Source organism: Pristis pectinata, chromosome 3 (genome assembly GCF_009764475.1).
Source record: "Pristis pectinata isolate sPriPec2 chromosome 3, sPriPec2.1.pri, whole genome shotgun sequence".
Lineage (NCBI taxonomy): Eukaryota > Metazoa > Chordata > Chondrichthyes > Rhinopristiformes > Pristidae > Pristis > Pristis pectinata.
The window spans coordinates 132,927,057-132,944,254 of record NC_067407.1 but is presented as its reverse complement, the minus strand read 5'-3'; the positions used below and the strand labels follow the sequence as shown (position 1 = coordinate 132,944,254).

The following is a 17,198-nucleotide window of genomic DNA, read 5'->3' as shown; positions in this document are numbered from 1 at the left end:
CTCTGTACTGTTATTGTTTTTACCTGCACTACATCAATGGACTCTGTACTAACTCAATGTAACTGCACTGTGTAATGAATTGACCAGTACGATCAGTGTGCAAGACAAGTTTTTCACTGTACCTCAGTACAATAATAAACCAATACCAATAGATGTTGAGACGGGTTCACTGTTGGGTGAGTCTCTTCCCTTTAAGGTAATATAAAAAAGGAGGTATGTAGAAATTTCTTTTTGCAGTCAGTGGTGAACCTCTGGAATCCTCTACCCCACAGAGTTGTCGAGGCTAAATTTTTAGGAGTATAAGATAAGATCTTTATTAGTCACATGTACATCGAAACACACAGTGAAATGCATCTTTTTACGTAGAGTGTTCTGGGGGCAGCCCACAAGTGTCGCCATGCTTCCCGCACCAACATAGCATGTCCACAACTTCCTAACCCGTACGCCTTTGGAATGTGGGAGGAAACCCACGCAGTCACACAGGGAGAACGTACAAACTCCTTACAGACAGCGGCGGGAATTGAACCCGGGTCGCTGGTGCTGTAATAGCATTACGCTAACCACTACACGTGGAGGTGGATACATTTTTGAAAGATCAGGGAACTGAGGGCCCTGGGCTGCTGGTGTAGTAGGGGAGTTGAGGACGGCATAGATCAGCCATGATCACATTGAATGGCAGTGCGGGTGACCTACACCTGCTCCTATTTTCTTGTCTTCACCTCAGCCCTTGCAGCCTCTCAACACCAAACCATGGGTGATTCTTTGCTGTGAGCAATTGTGAGTAAAACTTTTGAAGAAATGAAATAAAATAAACTGCATTCTTTTTTCTACGTCCTCACTCTCTGACTGCTTCCATTCACTCATTGACCAGATAACCTTGTCTATTGGTCCTGTTGCAGGGTCCTGACCTGAAGTGTCAACCATCCTCCTTTCTCCACATATGCTGCTCGACCTGTTGAGTTCTTCCAGCACTTTGTTTTTTGCTCCAGGTACCAGCATCTGCAGTCTCTTGCAACACAGAAGCCATCAGGTTCTTGAACTGACCTGAAAAATCTTAACACTACCTCAGAATATATTTCTTTTCTCTCAATCTTGCACTAGTGCCATTATGTTTATTTTGCACACGTGTAAGTTATGTATAATTCATGTTAATTTAAGCTTATGTTAATTTATGTTTGTCCTTATCTTGTAATGTATTGTGCTGCTGCTGCAAAAATTCCTGTGGCATTTATACTCTGCCAATGATAACATTGAACTCAAACCAGAACTTAAGATGCAGGAGGAACTCAGCAGGTCAGGCAGCTTCCATGGAAGGAGATGGACAGTTGACATTCCGGGTCGAGATGTTTTATCTGGACTGTGACTTCTGCTGCTCTCCTGCTTTTCGACAGTCCAGATGAAGGGTCTCGACCCGAAACATCAACTGTCTGTTTCCCCCACAGATGCTGCCTACCTGCTGAGTTACTCCAGCATCTTGTGTGTTGCTCCAGATTCCAGCATCTGCACTATCTTGTTTATCCCCATGTTCACCCTGGTTTTACCCCATTTGAATCAGAATCAGATTTATTATTGCTGATGTGAGGTGAAATTTGTTGTTTTGTAGCAGCAGTACAGTGCAAAGACATAAAATCTATAAATTACAAAAAAATAATAAAAGTGCAAAAAATTATGAAGTAGTGTTCATGGATTGTTCAGAAATCTGATGGCAGAGGGGAAGAAGCTGTTCCTGAATCATTGAGGCTTCCCCTACCTCCTCCCTGATGGTGGTAACGGGAATAGGGCGTGTCCCTCCATCCCTGCAGGCTTTGCAAGCTTTTGTCTTCTTCCCAGTAGGATCCCCCAACGTGGACTCTTTGTTTCTCTTGGTATTGGTTTATTATTGTCACTTGTACCGAGGTACAGTGAAAAACTTGTCTTGCATACGGATGGTACAGGTCAATTCATTACACAGTGCAGTTACACTGAGTTAGTACAGAGTGCATTGATGTAGTACAGGTAAAAACAATAACAGAATACAGAGTAAAGTGTCACAGCCGCAGGGAAGTGCATTCTCACATATGCGGCCTGACCTGCTGAATATTTCCAGTATGTTGTTTTTTTTCCTTATATTGAATGTGTTTGTGTTTTGTTTGTAAAAGAAACCCCAGACTTGCAGCCAGCGGCTGTCCATTCAGTCCTCCCGCGTGACGTCACACGGAGCCCGCCCGCGGCAGGGAGCGAGGGTGACGGCTGCCGGAGGCCTGCGCCTGCGCACCAGCCGCCGGCTCCGGCAGCCGTCTCTTCAGTCCTCCCGCCCGGCGCCTGGGAGGGTGACGGCTGCCGGAGGTCTGCGCCTGCGCACCAGCCGCCGGCTCCGGCAGCCGTCTCTTCAGTCCTCCCGCCCGGCGCCTGGGAGGGTGACGGCTGCCGGAGGTCTGCGCCTGCGCACCAGCCGCCCCTTCCATTGACTGCGATGGCGTCGGCGGCCGTGGCGATGGCGGGCGGTGAGGCCGGAGGGGCGGCGGCAGCGGCGGCGGGTGGCAGCCTGGAGCAGAAGAAGTTCGAGTACTTCTCCTCCATCAGCCCGATGGCGAGGAAGATCATGCTGGAAAAGCAGAAGATCCGGGAGAAGTACGGGCCGCGCTGGGACACGATGGAGCCGCGGGAGCAGGAGGACATCATCGACAACTGGATGGTGGAGCCGCAGATCCGCAGCCGCTACAGCCTGCACCGGGTGAGCCGGGAGGAGCCGGCCTGCTACCCCAGGCTGCAGCTGCAGACCGGACAGAAGGTGGTGCACTTCGGAGAGGAGGTAAAGGCAGCAACGGCCCTGAGGGGAGTGGGGAGTTGGGAGGGGGAGTGGGGTTTGGGGAAGGGGGTGGGGAGGGGTTTGGGGAGTTGCGGGGGGGGGGGTGGGAGGGATTTGGGAAGGAGGGAGGGGTGGGTTTGGTAGGGGGATGGGGGAGGGGAAGGGTGGGGAGAGTGTCTGGCCTCAAGCCCCGGGCCACAATATGTCAGCAATGCCGGCGACAATGAAGTCTCTGTGGCTTCTCCCTCCCCACTGTGCTTCCTTCCAAGAATAGCTTTTATTTTCATTTTAAATGTCTTAAAGTTATCCAGATTCAGATTAGTGTATTGTCATATTTGTCTGTTTTGTTTTGCATGCCATTCAGACAGTTCATTTCATTACAGCAGTGCATTGAAGTGATACAAGGGAAAGCAATAGCAGAATGCAGAATAAAGTGTTACAGAGAAGTTCAAGCAGATAATAAGGGCCAGTACAAGGTAGATAGAGAGATAAATAGTTCATCTTTATCATACAAGATGGTAGGCATGGTAGCATAGTGGTTAGCATAATGCTTTACAGTGCCAGTGACCTGGGTTCAAATCCGGCCACTGTCTGTAAGGAGTTTGTACGTTCTCCTTGTGTCTGTGTGGGTTTCCTCCGGGTGCTCTGGCTTTTTCCCACATTCCAAAGACATACAGGTTAGGAAGTTGTGGGTGTGCTATGTCGGCACCGGAAGCGTGGCGACACTTGCAGGCTGCCCCCCCCCCCCCCCCCCAAAAGATCACTACGCAAAAGATGTATTTCACTGTTTCGATGTACATGTGACTAATAAAGATCTGATCTTATCTTATTTCTATTCAAGAATCTTATAACAGTGGGATAGAATTGGAATTGGTTTATTATTGTCAATTGTACCGAGGTACAGTGAAAAACTTGGCTTGCATACTTTTCAAGGAGCTGTCCTTGAGCCTGTAAACAGTACACATGGTGGTAATAAATACAGCAAGGAGTGCAAAACAACAGAATGGTGCAAAGTTTAGTAGTGTAATTTGAAGTAGTGCAAAAAGAATGCAAAAGTGACAACAACGGACTAAGCAAGAGAGGTAGAGTTAACGGTCTGAGAACATGGCAGTGCCACAGGGAAGGGGATGACCAAATAATCCCTTGCTTCAGGCAGTTGGAGTAAAGTAATTGAGTAAATGAAATTTTAAAAAAACTGCAAATACATTCCTTTCTCTGAAAGAAATTTGCTATGAAGGCCATTCAACCTGTCCTGTTCATTCTGGCCAATATACTCGGTTACTTTCCCCCTTTCTGACTTCACGCCCATGGCCTCTGGGTTCCTACCCTGCTTGTTCTGGAGCTTAAAGTGATTGAGGCAGAAACCCTTGCCACCCTTCTAGGCAGGCACCTCTGGACCTGACATTAAATTTGCGGAAGAAAAATACCAATTCAGTTTTAATCCTTTTGCATGTTAATTTAGATCCATTTTCCTTAGGTACTGACATATTTGTGAGGGGGAAATGGCTTTTTCCTGTTCAGTTTGTCTAGGCCTTTCCATTTTATACAACTCAAATCTATTTGCCGTATCCTTTGTTCGAAAGAAAACAACCCCAGCCTTACCAGTATCCTAATTATAATTCTTCAACCCTGACAACATCCTCGTAAATCTCCTCTGCAATTTTTCTAGAAATGATGTGCTTTACTTATTTTTAGAATTTATTGCAAATTCTAAGTAGTAAAAAGTTTTAAAAAATCTTGAGTCATGCAAATATTTGTGGTTGGCACTCCTACAGCAGGAAATTGTGGGATAAGGTCCCTTGTGGAGGCCTCACGTAATGGATGAAATGGGAGGATGACTTAAGAGCAGATGATAAATGCTGTGGAGCAAGTGGTTACTCTTGAGGGAAGTGCTGGTGTTTCTGAAGGGATCTAGAGGGGAGTAGATGATGGACATGATCCACAGTCAAAATAGTAAGTTGCTTCCCAAATGCTAAGATTCATACAAAAGATGGACGAGGTTCAGGTATGGTTCATACCGGAACCAGTGGCATACATGTAGACTAGGTTTAAAGCACTATGAAGGGTATATATGATGTTCCATTGTAAGGAATCAAAGATCAAGGTTGCATTGGAACTTCAGCATTTGACTGGAACGGGAACACTTTTCACATTCACCTAAATTGTGAGGTAGCATTCCTTTCAGAAGAGTAAATAGGGCTGGGAAGGATATAAACTGGTTAGGCAAGTGGGAGGGAGAAAGCTACACTGCCAGAAATTGATGGACCAAGATCAGGGCATTTGGGCAGTTCCCTGATTAAGACACATGTTCATAGCATAAGAAATAAAGCAAGTGAGTTAGAAACACAAACTCAATTTAAAATATACTATGTAGAAATAGTAGAACTAACCTGAGCATGATAGGCATTAACATATTTGAGGCAAGTGAGTTTCAGAGTAAAATTGAGTTTCAGAGTAAAATTGAGTTTCAGAGTAAAATTGAGTTTCAGAGTAAGGAGTAATATTTTTAAATAATAAACTGAGGCAGTGGAAATGCAAAGGATTCAGGACTCTGTCACCAGACAGCAACCAATTTATATCAATGGGAGCCAAGGCATAAAAAATAATCAAGATCAGGAATTAAGTTGCAAAATAAAAAAGAATAGTTTCCAGAATGTACTTGTACTAGATTTCTCTACCAATATGTTTTAAATTGAGAAGGCTTCAGGCCAGACTAGCTTTGGAGATATAACAGGCCAGAATAAATTAACAGTTGTATAGTGAAGAAATATCTTACAGATAGTGACTGTAATTTGATAGTAGACTTGAGAAGGAAAAGTTTAAAAACCAAGGTTGTAAATTTTCAGGCAAATTCTGAATGGTGAGAAATGAGTAATTGCTTTAAACTGGCTGAATGTTAATTGGTAAATCTGTAGAGGGAAACATTCAAAGAAATAAAAACAAAATTCTGGAAGAACTCAGCAAGTCGGGCAGCATTTGAGGAGAGAGAAACATTCAATGTTTTCAGGTCTTTAACTTTTTGTCAAAACTGGGAAATAAATATGTGGAAGAAAATCCGTACATCATTCTAAAAGGCAAACACTTTATAGTCAATCATGATCAATAAATAAATTAAGAACCAGTATCAAGCTAAAAGGAAAGGCTTGCACAAGTATGGATGAAAGATGATATTCTCAGCAATTTGCATTGGTGACAATTTTTTTGCCATTTATTAATAGCTAGGATGATGGAATAGATATGTGGATATCCAAGTTAATCCATACTCAACACGTGGGTTAATATTTTTTGTTCATCTATTGTTCCTACAGGATTTTGGTCAGAAGCTGCAAACATAATTGTTTCCAATTATAAATTGTTTTATTTGCATTATAGGTTATTGGTGCCTTGTTTGTAATGTGAACTAGCATTGTCTGAGAGTACACAAGAACGTGAGAAATTGGGAGTTGGCCATTTGACCCCTCAAACCTGCTTTGTCAATCAATAAGATCATGGCTGATCTATCCCAGTACCATTTTCCTGCCCCATTCCCTTATCCCTTACTTCCTCTGATATCCAGAAGTTTATCAATTTCTACTTTGAATGCAATCAGTGACTCAGCTTTCATAACCCTGGGGTAGGGAATTCCAAAGCTCCACCATCCTCTGAGTGAAGAACTTTCTCCTCATTTCAGTTGTAAATGCTTACTCCCTATTTAGAGATTGAGAGACCTAGTTCAAAATTCCTGAGCAGGCAAACATCCTCCCTGCATCTACTCAGTCAGGCCCCTTAGAATTTTGGATGTTTTATCTTCTGAACTCTGAGGGACAGAGCCATTTATTATTCCATCTCACGTACCATCTCAGGAACCAGTTTGGTGAATCTTCACTGTACTCTATATCCGCTCGGGAAAGGAGACTAATTTTGTACACACTACTTGGAATTTTCTTACCAAGGATCTAGGTAATTGTAGTTACACACCTTCACTCTTGTACTCAAGTTCTTTTGGAATAAAATCCATCATATCATTTGGCTTCCCAACTACTTGCTGCACTTGTGTTTTAGTTTGCAGTGACTTGTGCACATGGACACGTGGGTCCCTTTAGACATCAATATTTCCATCTCTTTACAAAAAATCTTTCTACCTAAGTGGAATGATTTTATGGTAGTCAGGAAATTCAGTTCATGCCAAATTTCAAATCTTAGCTATTTACTGACGTTGAAATGGAATTTCAGAATAACCCATAATTATTTGCAGCTTTCTAATGTGCATATTCTGTTTCTGCTCTCAAGAAGAATTTTAATTTTTGGCAGCTTTTGTCCAAGTGAATACCTGTCAGTGCACACCACATCATTGGAATGTAACGATGCTTCGCTTGGCAAGGAATAACATGATTGAATGTTTATGGCTATGTAATCTAGTTGAACATTGTACGTTGACCACATTGATCTGGCTTGCATAATATGGTAAAGTCAAAAGAGGTACAAGAAATTTACATTGGATATGGAATGATTAAATAAATAGTGTCAAAAGCATTGCAGCATTTTTGACCATCTGATTCTTGGTACGTTAACGGGACAGGATGCTCTACTGAGAATTCTTATTCCCAGTATGGCATGTAACAGTATGGCACAGTGAAACAAGACCATGTGAATGTTCATGGATTAAGGGATATACCTTTTTGTTCAACCAGTTGTTTGCTAAAAGTCAGGGAATTTAATGTTACTAATGCAAAGGAATTATGGTATGACATGAGAATAATTTCCCTCCTTTTGAGCTGTCATCAACTGAAAACTTGCGTGTTGTGATGAATTTACTTCAGTTCAAGAAAAATTGCTTTGTCAGGGTTCCAGTCTTTTGTCTGAAATATTTAGCTGAGATTGCATCTGCTTTTGAGTGGACTTTTCGAAATATTATGGATTTTTTTAGAGCATAAGGAACTTATCCCTGGTGTCTTGACAAACATTATTAGTTATCAGTTTATGGTCATTATCCCATTGCTGCTGAAGGGATTTTGCTACATTATGATCCTTTTTTTTAAAAAAAACTCTTGATATTCTAAGGTCATGAAGAATGAAAATGTACATCAAGATTGTTTCTTTGTTTCTATCTCATAGAGTAACAAATACACTTGATTAACTCACTATTTTGTAATCTTAGGATATTACATGGCAAGATGAACACTCGGCTCCATTCTCTTGGGAAACCAAGGTAAATGATGCATAGTCTTCATGGCAAAGTTAGTTACTTGTATCCTTGCATAAAATATACAAAATAAAATTTTATACTTAAGTTATAATCACTTATGTAAATAATTACATTTTGCTTTTTATGGGAAGGGCAAGATTCTCACATTTAGAAAAAATACACTATACAGTAAAACTCAGATACTCTGCTGTCCGATTGTGCGGCATCTGGCTCACTGACTGCTAATTTCCCATGTTTCCTTGAACACACCAGGGCCCTGGTTTCCACACACCCTTGAAACTCACCAGATTAACTGGAAAATATACCACTGTACTGTCTAACGTGTTCCTTTTTAAAAGAAAAATGAATTAAAGTGTTGGGGTATTAATTGGAATAACTTCCAATAATCCGTAAAATCTGCTAGTCAGCAACACCAAAGCACTGAGTGTGCTGGATTAATGGAGTTTTACCATATGTATTGTGAACATCTGAAGAGCAATCCATGAAAGTTCTAATATCGAGTTTAAATAGTTTAGTTGCATTTGTCAAATTCTACCACTCACCTACACACTGGGGGCAATTTACAGTGGCCAATTATCCTACCAACCTGCACGTGGGATGGGGAGGAAACTCATGTCACACCCAGAACATGCAAACTCCACACAAACAGCATCCAAGGTCAGAATTCATCTTTGTTACTAATTTCCACTTCGCCGTCAAATTCACCCGGACAATTTCTGACACCTCTCCCCCTTTTCTGGATCACTGCGTCTCCATCTCAGGAGACAAACCATCCACCGACATTTACTACAAACCCACCGATCCCAGAGCTAACTCGACGACGCTTCCTCCTGCCCTCTCCTGCCATTCCTTTCTCTCAGCTTCCGCCGCATGTGTTCTCGAATTGAGGCTTTCCACTCCAGGACACCCGAGATGTCCTCCTCTCTCAGGAAATGTGGCTTCCCCTCTACTGTGGTTGATGGGGCCCTCACCCGCATCTCCTCCATTTCCCGCACTTCTGCTGTTACCTCACCTTGCCCCAGAGAGAACAGGGGTAGAATTCCCTTGGTCCTCACCTTTCACCCAGCCAGCCTCCGTCTCCAGTGCATCATCCTTCGTCATTTCCTCCAGCTACAACACGATGCCACCACCAGTCTGATGCCACCATCAGGCGAGATGGAGCCTGGGGCACGTACCGCTCTAGGACAGCTTCTGTCCTGTGATAGACTATTGAGATTCCCTTATGCGATGGATGGACTCTTGACCTCACGTCTACCTTGTTGTGACCTTGCACCTTGTTTTCTGCCTGCGCTGCACTTCCTCTGTGCTGTGACACTTTCTCTGTATTCTGTTGTTGTTTTTACCCTGTACTACTTCAATGCACTGTATAATTGATCTGTACAATGGTATCCAGGCAGTTTTTCACTGTACTCAGTACAAGTGACAATAAAATACCAATACCCCTCCCCACCCTTTCCTGCTTTCTGCAGGGACCACTGTCTCTCTTGACTCAATGGTTCGCTCACCCTTCCCCGTTCCGAGGAGGTGTAACACTTGTCTCTGCCCCTCCTCCCTCACCACCATCCAGGGACCTGAACAGCCCTTCCAGGTGAGGCAGAGATTCACTGCACCTTCCAACCTCATCTACTGCATTTGGTGCTCCCATGTGGCCTCCACTACATCGCGAGACCATTGTGCAGGACACCCGTGCTCTGTCCACAACGGGCATCTTGAGCTCCTGTTGCAATGTTATTTCAACTCCCTTTCCCACACTGACCTGTCCATCCTCAGCCTTCTCCACTGCGAGGGCAGGCCCAACGCAAGCTGAGGAACAGCTCCTTGTATTGCATCTGGGTAGTTTGCAACCCAATGGTATGAGCATTGCATTTAACTGAAATTGGAAAATACAGAGGGATATGGGCCTAATGCAGGCAAATGGGTTTATTGTGGATGGTCATCAGGCAGGCATGGACCACAAGGCTCTGTTTTAGTGCACTTTATCCTGAGATCATTATTTGTGTTGCTGCAAACTCCAGATCTTTTGCTCGACAATTGGATTAGTTACCACAGTGTCGATGGAAGTGCTGAGTTGAGGTTAGAATCAAATAAGCCACAATCTTCATAAGATTGAGCAGGCTTCAGAGACCAAGGGCCAACTCCTGCTCCAAATCCATCTGTTTATATGTCTGGACAAATGCAGTGCATCAATTCATTAACTTCTCTTTGAGAAAGGTTTGTGAGAAAGGTTTACTTCTTGGATAGAGGGAACTCGTGTTTTGTCATTCTGTTACTAGCTTCATTTGCTTTTGAGATTCTCATGTGAATTGTCAATACAATATGCTTCAGTTATAAAGAATCACTTTGCTGTGGGTGGCACAGTGGCATAGCAATTAGTGCTGCCACCTCGCAGCTCCAGGGACTCTGGTTCACTCCTGACCTCAGGTACTGTCTGTGCAGAGTTTGCATATTTTCTTTGTGACTATGGATTTCCATTAGGCCACTCCAGTTTTCTCCCACATCCCAAACATGTGTTGGTAGGTTAGTTAGCTTCTGTAAATTATTCCTTTGGTTGCAAAAGAATTGAAGGGGAGTTCAGTGAGGAAAAATGAATTGCAGCGGTATAGGGAAGTAAGAGGAGAGAGAATTGGTTTAATTGGATTGTTTGCTTGGGAGCTGGCTGTCACTCAGTGGGCTGAATGGCCTTGGTCTGTGTTCTAATCATAATTAAATTTTATTGGTAAAAGCTGCATGGGAATGTGATTGAGGACAATACTTCTATTCATTGTAATTTTAAACATATTTGTCAAAATAATTGAACATCTTTGATCACACTTGAGTCTTGCTTTTCTCCTTGTCAGGTCACTTTGGTGTTGTCATCAGTGATATATCCCAAAGTGGCTTCATATGAAACAGGAGGCTGAGGCATTGGAATAGATTGTGACCGGACTTGAGAGAGAATCTGGGAAAGAGCCAGGGCACCAATGCTCAATACAAGAGAGCATGGCTTTAAAGTAATGGGTGGGAAGTTCAAGGGAGATATCAGAGGAAGGTTTTTTACCCAGCGAGTGGTTGGGGCATGGAATGCGCTGCCTGGGGCGGCGGTGGTGGAAGGTACATTGGTCAGATTCAAGAGATTGCTAGATAAGCATATGGAGGAATTTAAAATCGAGGAAGGGGTTAGATAATCTTAGGTGAGATTTAAAGGTTGGCACAACATTGTGGGCCGAAGGGCCTGTATTGTGCTGTACTATTCTATGTTCTATGAAAGCACACAGTAGGTGTGGAATACACAGCTAGCCTGAGAGTGGTTCCACTTGAATTGGAACTCTTGGGACTTTTTGTTTAACTCCATGTATAGTTGAGTCCTAATCTTCCAAGTAGCCACGAGGGAAAGTCTTTGGAAAAGCAAGAATATTTTGGTGAATGTACTTCTCTCTCTATACTCCTTACTCTCACCTTCTGCTTACATTCAAATACACTTTAATCATTGCAGAGTCAGATGGAATTCAGCTTTGCCAGCACCACTGCTGCAGAACCAGTGGTACCAGCACAGAATGAACACCGACAGCCAGGCAAGACATCCCAAGGAAATCACCAACATAAAACATCCCAGGGAGGTCAGCCAGTCAAACAGCTGCAAAATGGAAAAACACCAAGTGTAGATGGTCTTGCACCAGTCAAAAAGGAAGAGTCATCGTCCTTCTGGAAACTGAGCAATGAAAGATCTAAGCTGGAAGGTGATCAGTCTGATTACCAGTATGTAACTCCAAGTCAGATCAAGTCAATGGAGAAAGGAGAAAAGCCCGTTCCTTCCTATTTGAGACAAGAGTCTTCAAAGGAGAAAGATGAAAATAAATCCGAGAAGCCTTGGATGAAGAAACAAGAGCGAATAATCAACACCAACGTCTCATCGGTGTTCATTGATATGGACAGGCCGCGGGCGAGCCAGCCTTCATTTGGTACACAGGAAGATGTTTTATCTCCTGGCCAAATTGAGAAATCTCCAGATAAAAAGAATGTTGCAAAGGAATCGGAGGATGAAGAGAGAGATGAATCCTATGCATCCGATACACCATTTTTCTCACAGGTACGTACATCGTGGCTTAATGTGGATTGCAGCAACTTTGTGTTGACTATAATGGTATAATTGTGGATCCATTAGAAAGAGTGCCAGAATGAATGATATTTTTGTTTTAAATAGTTTAAAATAATGCAGTTTTGTTGTGCAAACCCATTTCAAATACAGATCATAGAAATGTACAAGAGTGGGCAATGCTGATTCTCTTCTGAATCATTTCTCCCTCCTGCTTCAAGGAGAATACTTGGATATTAATCATATAGTAGGGAAAAAGTGCAGCAACAAGCTGGAGGGGAATTTATAAAAATGGGGAAGTATTTATCTAAACCTGTGGTAAGTTTATATAAGTTCCTAAGTTTCCTTTTTCTTTAAATAATACAAACGACTTAAAACTAATTGTTCTCCAAGTTCCAACAGAGACCTACTCCAGCTTTTATCATTTCTCTGAACCTTCCGTTTTTACTGTGCTGTGCATTTTTCCTTATCCACATAATGGCCGAACCTGCTCGTACCGTGATCTGACGTTCCTGCGGCTCCTTTCACCTTTCCACCTCTTTCCCCACCTTTAAAAATTAATCTGAAAGGTCATTTAGGCCAGCCCTTCCATGTGGCCTAGTATCAGTTCCTTCATGTATTTACTCCCCTGCTACTTAATAAAATGCAGTGTGATATTTTCAACATTAAAGGTGTTTCATTAATGCACGTTGTTGATGTATTTGTCAAAAGCTCCACAGGGAAATTTTCTAATTATTCCATCCAACTCTGGATGAGGATAATGAAGTACCAGAACTAAGGAATTGCAACACAGTGGACTTGAAACTGGTAGTTTAACTTCCAAAATGGCTTACCTGGTGATGTATTTTCTTTGAGGAAGTAGAGAGAGCTCTGATTGTGTGGGGCCTTTTTACTGAGATCTGTCCCACTCCATGGCTTTCCCTTTTGAAATTTTTAGTTGGTAGCCTTTCTTCAGCACTCCATAAGGAAGAAATCTGCCATGGTAAACCTGTTCTGTATATTAAAAAAAAAGGCAGGAATTCCATCAAGTCAGTTAGAGGCACACTCTGTGTTGATGTGGTTAAGGGAGGAAGGATTTGGGTTGAATGACCCACTTTCTGTGCTGTATTTCTATATGCTTCCAGTAAATTGATGGCTCGTATTGCTCATTCTTGACTTGTATGCACTGAAAAATGTTACTGGGACCCCAATGAAGTAGCTGACTCGTTCTTTGCTTGTGGGGCACAAAGCTTTAATATCATTGAAGATGGTAAAGGTGTATGGCATGCTTGCCTCTGTTAGTCGAGGCATTGAATTCAAGAGTCCAGAACTTGTTGCAGCTTTATAAAACCCTGGTTAGGCTGCATCTGGATTATGGCATTCAATTCCGGTCGCCCCATTATAGGAAGGATGTGGAGGCTCTAGAGAGGGTGTGGAGGAGGTTTACCAGGAGACACAACACTGCAGCTGCTGGATGCTGCCTGAACTAGAGGGCATGTGCTATGAGGAGAGGTTGGACAAACTTGGGTGTTTTCTCTAAAGCAGCGGAGGCTGAAGGGAGACCTGATAGATGTTTAAGAGGCATAGAGTAGACAGTGATATCTTTTCCCCAGGGTTGAATTGTCTAATACCAGAGAGCATGTATTTCAGGTGAAAAGGGGGAAAGTTCAAAGGAGACGTGTGGGGCAAGATGTTTACACAGAGTGGTGGGTGCCTGGAATGCGCTGCCATGGGTGGTGGTGGAGGCAAATACAATAGAGGCATTTAAGAGGCTCTTAGATAGGCACATGAATGTGCAGAGAATGGAGGGATATGGACATTGTGTAGGCAGAAGGGATTAGTTTAAATGCTAGATTAGTGCAGCACAACATCGTGGGCTGAAGGGCCTGTTGCTGTGCTGTACTGTTGTATGTTCTACTGTGTATATTTGATATAATGAAAAGCCTACTATCTCGTGGATGAAATTGATAACTCATTATTGCATGGCTCCTATACAAGAAGCCTTGTGGGTGCTGCAGGGATGTGTGAGAAGAAATTTAAAGTCATTCCAGAAATTATATATAAAAAATGTCTAAGGGATTCATGGAGTAAATATGACTAAGTAAAGTCACTAGTTCTAAAACAAATTTATATTCCCTTCTCTTCCTACAGATTAATATGAGCAGTTCCATTCGAAAGACAGGCTTTGACTTCCTGGACAACTGGTAATCTTCCTGCGGCCTTCAATTTCTAACAGCCAAAAAGAAACTCCAACTATAAGCGTGGTCACATTTGGATGAAAGTATTGCTCAAGTACTCCAGTTAGTAATTTAAGTTAACACTACACATTTTTACATTGTTGTACTTTGCAGTATGTATGAAATGAGTTACTTTCTGTAAAGAGGAAAAGTCCTTAAATTATAGGCGTATTGCTTCATTAAATGGAATCTGTTTACCCTCAGTTATTCTAATGTAGGGCACGTATATATTTCAAGTCAGAACTCTGATTTCAAGAGAGAAATCTGCAGGTGACTATTGTTACTTCTCTTGCAAATGACATTGCTTGGGTAGCTGTCTGTTCGGATGATTGCCTCAGCTCCCAAGGGAAACATGTTAACTTCAGTAACCAAAACTTGGCTCAACAGGAGAAGAAAATAAAGGAATGTTTATAGCACATACAGGTAATGATGAAATATTTAAAAAAAAAACTGCTGGAGGAACTCTGGGTGAGGCAGCATCTGTGGAGGAAATGAACAGTCGATTTTTTGGGTTGAGACCCTTCATCAGTCCATATGAAGGGTTTCAACTCAAAACTTTGACTGCCTACATTTCCTTCCACAGATGCTGCCTCACCGACTGAGTTCCTCCAGCAGTTTGCTTTTTTTGCTCGATTCCAGCATCTGCAGTCACGTTCAAAACTAACTGCAGTTATGTACAAAACAACTACCATCTCTTCCTAAATTGATGAAATCTCTATCATTCTAACTGGTCTTTGTTCTTGTACATACATTCTTTCTGTATTAATTCTATCATGTTGGATTCCAAAGTTTAAAAAATCCAGTTGTTGTTAGTGAAAGAATTGCTGTATGAGGAATAACTGTACTTGGTCTGATGATTTAAGATTATTTTGAAGAAAGTGTCCCATTCCTACTGAAAGTAGTAAGCTACAGCCTTAACACTTGACATAATATTTGCTTTTGAAAATGGATATCAAACACAAACTTCTATAAACATGGGCACTGTATCTTGGGGTGCAAAAATGTTAACTTTTACCTTGATTTGCATTGGCCTCATTCATCTGGAAGCTATTGTATGAGAAGACTGTTTCTTTGGTCCAAATGTCGTTTGAACAGTTAAAACTGATTTTTCAAGTTATAAAATTTAACAATAAAATAGGTTCATCACTCAAGTCCTTGCATATTTATATTAAATTGTATAGCAGCTTTTCATCAAAAGCAAATACATTTTCTCAGTGGAGAAAGAAACTCCTGCTTTGGTCATTGTGGTAATAAAAATACCATATTCACAAAGATGTGTAATAAAGCAGTAAAATCTTGTTTGCTTAGGTGCTTTCAATATTACACCAAAAAAATTATGAAACTTTGTTCAGTGACATTAGAGCATTTTTTTAAGCAGTAGCTAAGAAACAGTACAACACTTACCCCACCACCCATTTTCACCAACACTCACCCACCCCCCCCCCCTCCCCTTTCCTGGTTCCAATCACCTACTACCCACACATTTCACCCACTGGAACCTCTGCCCCTTCACTCTCCCCTCATGGTTCTTGTTATTATCTTCCTTATCAGATTCCAGCACTGGTAGCTTCTGTGTTCCTGCTCTTCAGCCTCTGTCCTGCAGCTCCATCTACACTTTTTCTATAAAATCTGATCACAACAGAACTGCTCAAAAAAAAATGTTCTGAGGTTATAGCAATGTATTTGTAATGTAGCATATTTATGTAGAGAGAACTTTTTTTATACTATGAACTTGTAAATGCTATAGACTAGATCTGTCATGTATCATCATGTAGACTTCAATATGTTGTCTGTTGCAAAGGCTGTCAATTATTCAAAATTCTGTACTCTTCAGCTAGCATGTTATGCTGCTTGTTGCATAAAATTTAAATTAGAAACGCAACCACAGTCTCCAGTGAACTGTTTGTTTTCGTATCAGCACCCAACACACAGCTGTAATCCTGGCAGCATTTGAAGAAGTAAAATGTAGGCTTTGCTTTGTATTTTCTAGGACAGAGATGTTGCTACCACCAGATACCCTTTCCTAAAGACCATTTATGAAATGTGAATGTAAGTTTTATGGTCACCAATCACAATACTGGCAGCTAAGGAATTTAAGCTAATTACATGTATTTTATGTGAAATGGCTACTAGTGAGGAACCAGCTGGATATTTATTAAAACCATCTTTTTCACAAATTGGTGTAGTAACACCTGTTTCTTTTAATTATACCCCTCAAAGTTAGCTGGCATTGCTCATGTTGCTCCCAGTGTGATATCTTGGCAAGATTGAAAACTAAGTGCAGCTTTTGAATTTGCATGGCACTTGACCAATGAAAGAAACAATACCACTTTCAGATACCTTAACTGCCTAACTTCACCTTGCTCTTAATGACAGGATTGGGTGTGGACTTTATGCACTTCACCACAAAAGGATCCTGGAAATGCCCCCTTTATATTGTGACTAAATGAGAAACTATCTCCAGTAGAATGTGCCAATCTAAATTCCACCCATTTGATCCATGGAATGTGCAGCATATTCAAGTACACCCATTCCATTATTATACTTCACTCAAACCTTCCATGTACCCATCCCCACCCCCTACTGAACCCCACCCTGGGTGCAATTCCCACCACTGTCTGTAAGGAGTTTGTACATTCTCCCTGTGTCTGCATGGGTTTCCTCCCACATTCCAAAGACATATGGGTTAGGAAGTCACGGGCATGCTATGTTGGTACCAGAAGAGTGGCAACACTTACAGGCTGCCTCCAGAACACTCTATGTGAAAGATGTATTTCACTGCATTTTTGATGTACGTGACTAATGAATAAATACCTTAAATACTTCCATTATATACCAGTATTGCTTTCTGCCTTGTAAGTTCATCTGCATTCCCAAATACACCTATTGTCCTGTGCTAATCCTTGTAGTAACCAGTTCTCCATTCTCACCCATCCA

The 17,198-nt window shown here is 42.0% G+C and overlaps 1 protein-coding gene across 1 annotated transcript; it reads left to right on the top strand.

Moving 5' to 3' along the window:
- The first annotated feature begins 2,415 nt into the window (after window positions 1-2,415).
- c3h1orf198 (chromosome 3 C1orf198 homolog) lies at window positions 2,416-17,131 on the top strand. Its single transcript, XM_052013196.1, has 4 exons — window positions 2,416-2,791; window positions 7,926-7,976; window positions 11,446-12,039; window positions 14,176-17,131. Exons 1-4 carry the CDS (start codon window positions 2,453-2,455, stop codon window positions 14,230-14,232), a joined length of 1,041 nt encoding a protein of 346 aa, XP_051869156.1. The 5' UTR covers window positions 2,416-2,452; the 3' UTR covers window positions 14,233-17,131.
- The last annotated feature ends 67 nt before the right edge of the window (window positions 17,132-17,198 follow it).

What these genes read in the sequence shown, in the direction of transcription:
- c3h1orf198 (XM_052013196.1), top strand. Translation starts at nt 2,453, where the DNA reads ATGGCGTCGGCGGCCGTGGCGATGGCGGGCGGTGAGGCCGGAGGGGCG. An exon ending in CATTCTCTTGGGAAACCAAG is followed by an intron (nt 7,977 to 11,445) that starts GTAAATGATGCA and finishes TAATCATTGCAG; the next exon opens with AGTCAGATGGAATTCAGCTT. An exon ending in ATACACCATTTTTCTCACAG is followed by an intron (nt 12,040 to 14,175) that starts GTACGTACATCG and finishes CTCTTCCTACAG; the next exon opens with ATTAATATGAGCAGTTCCAT.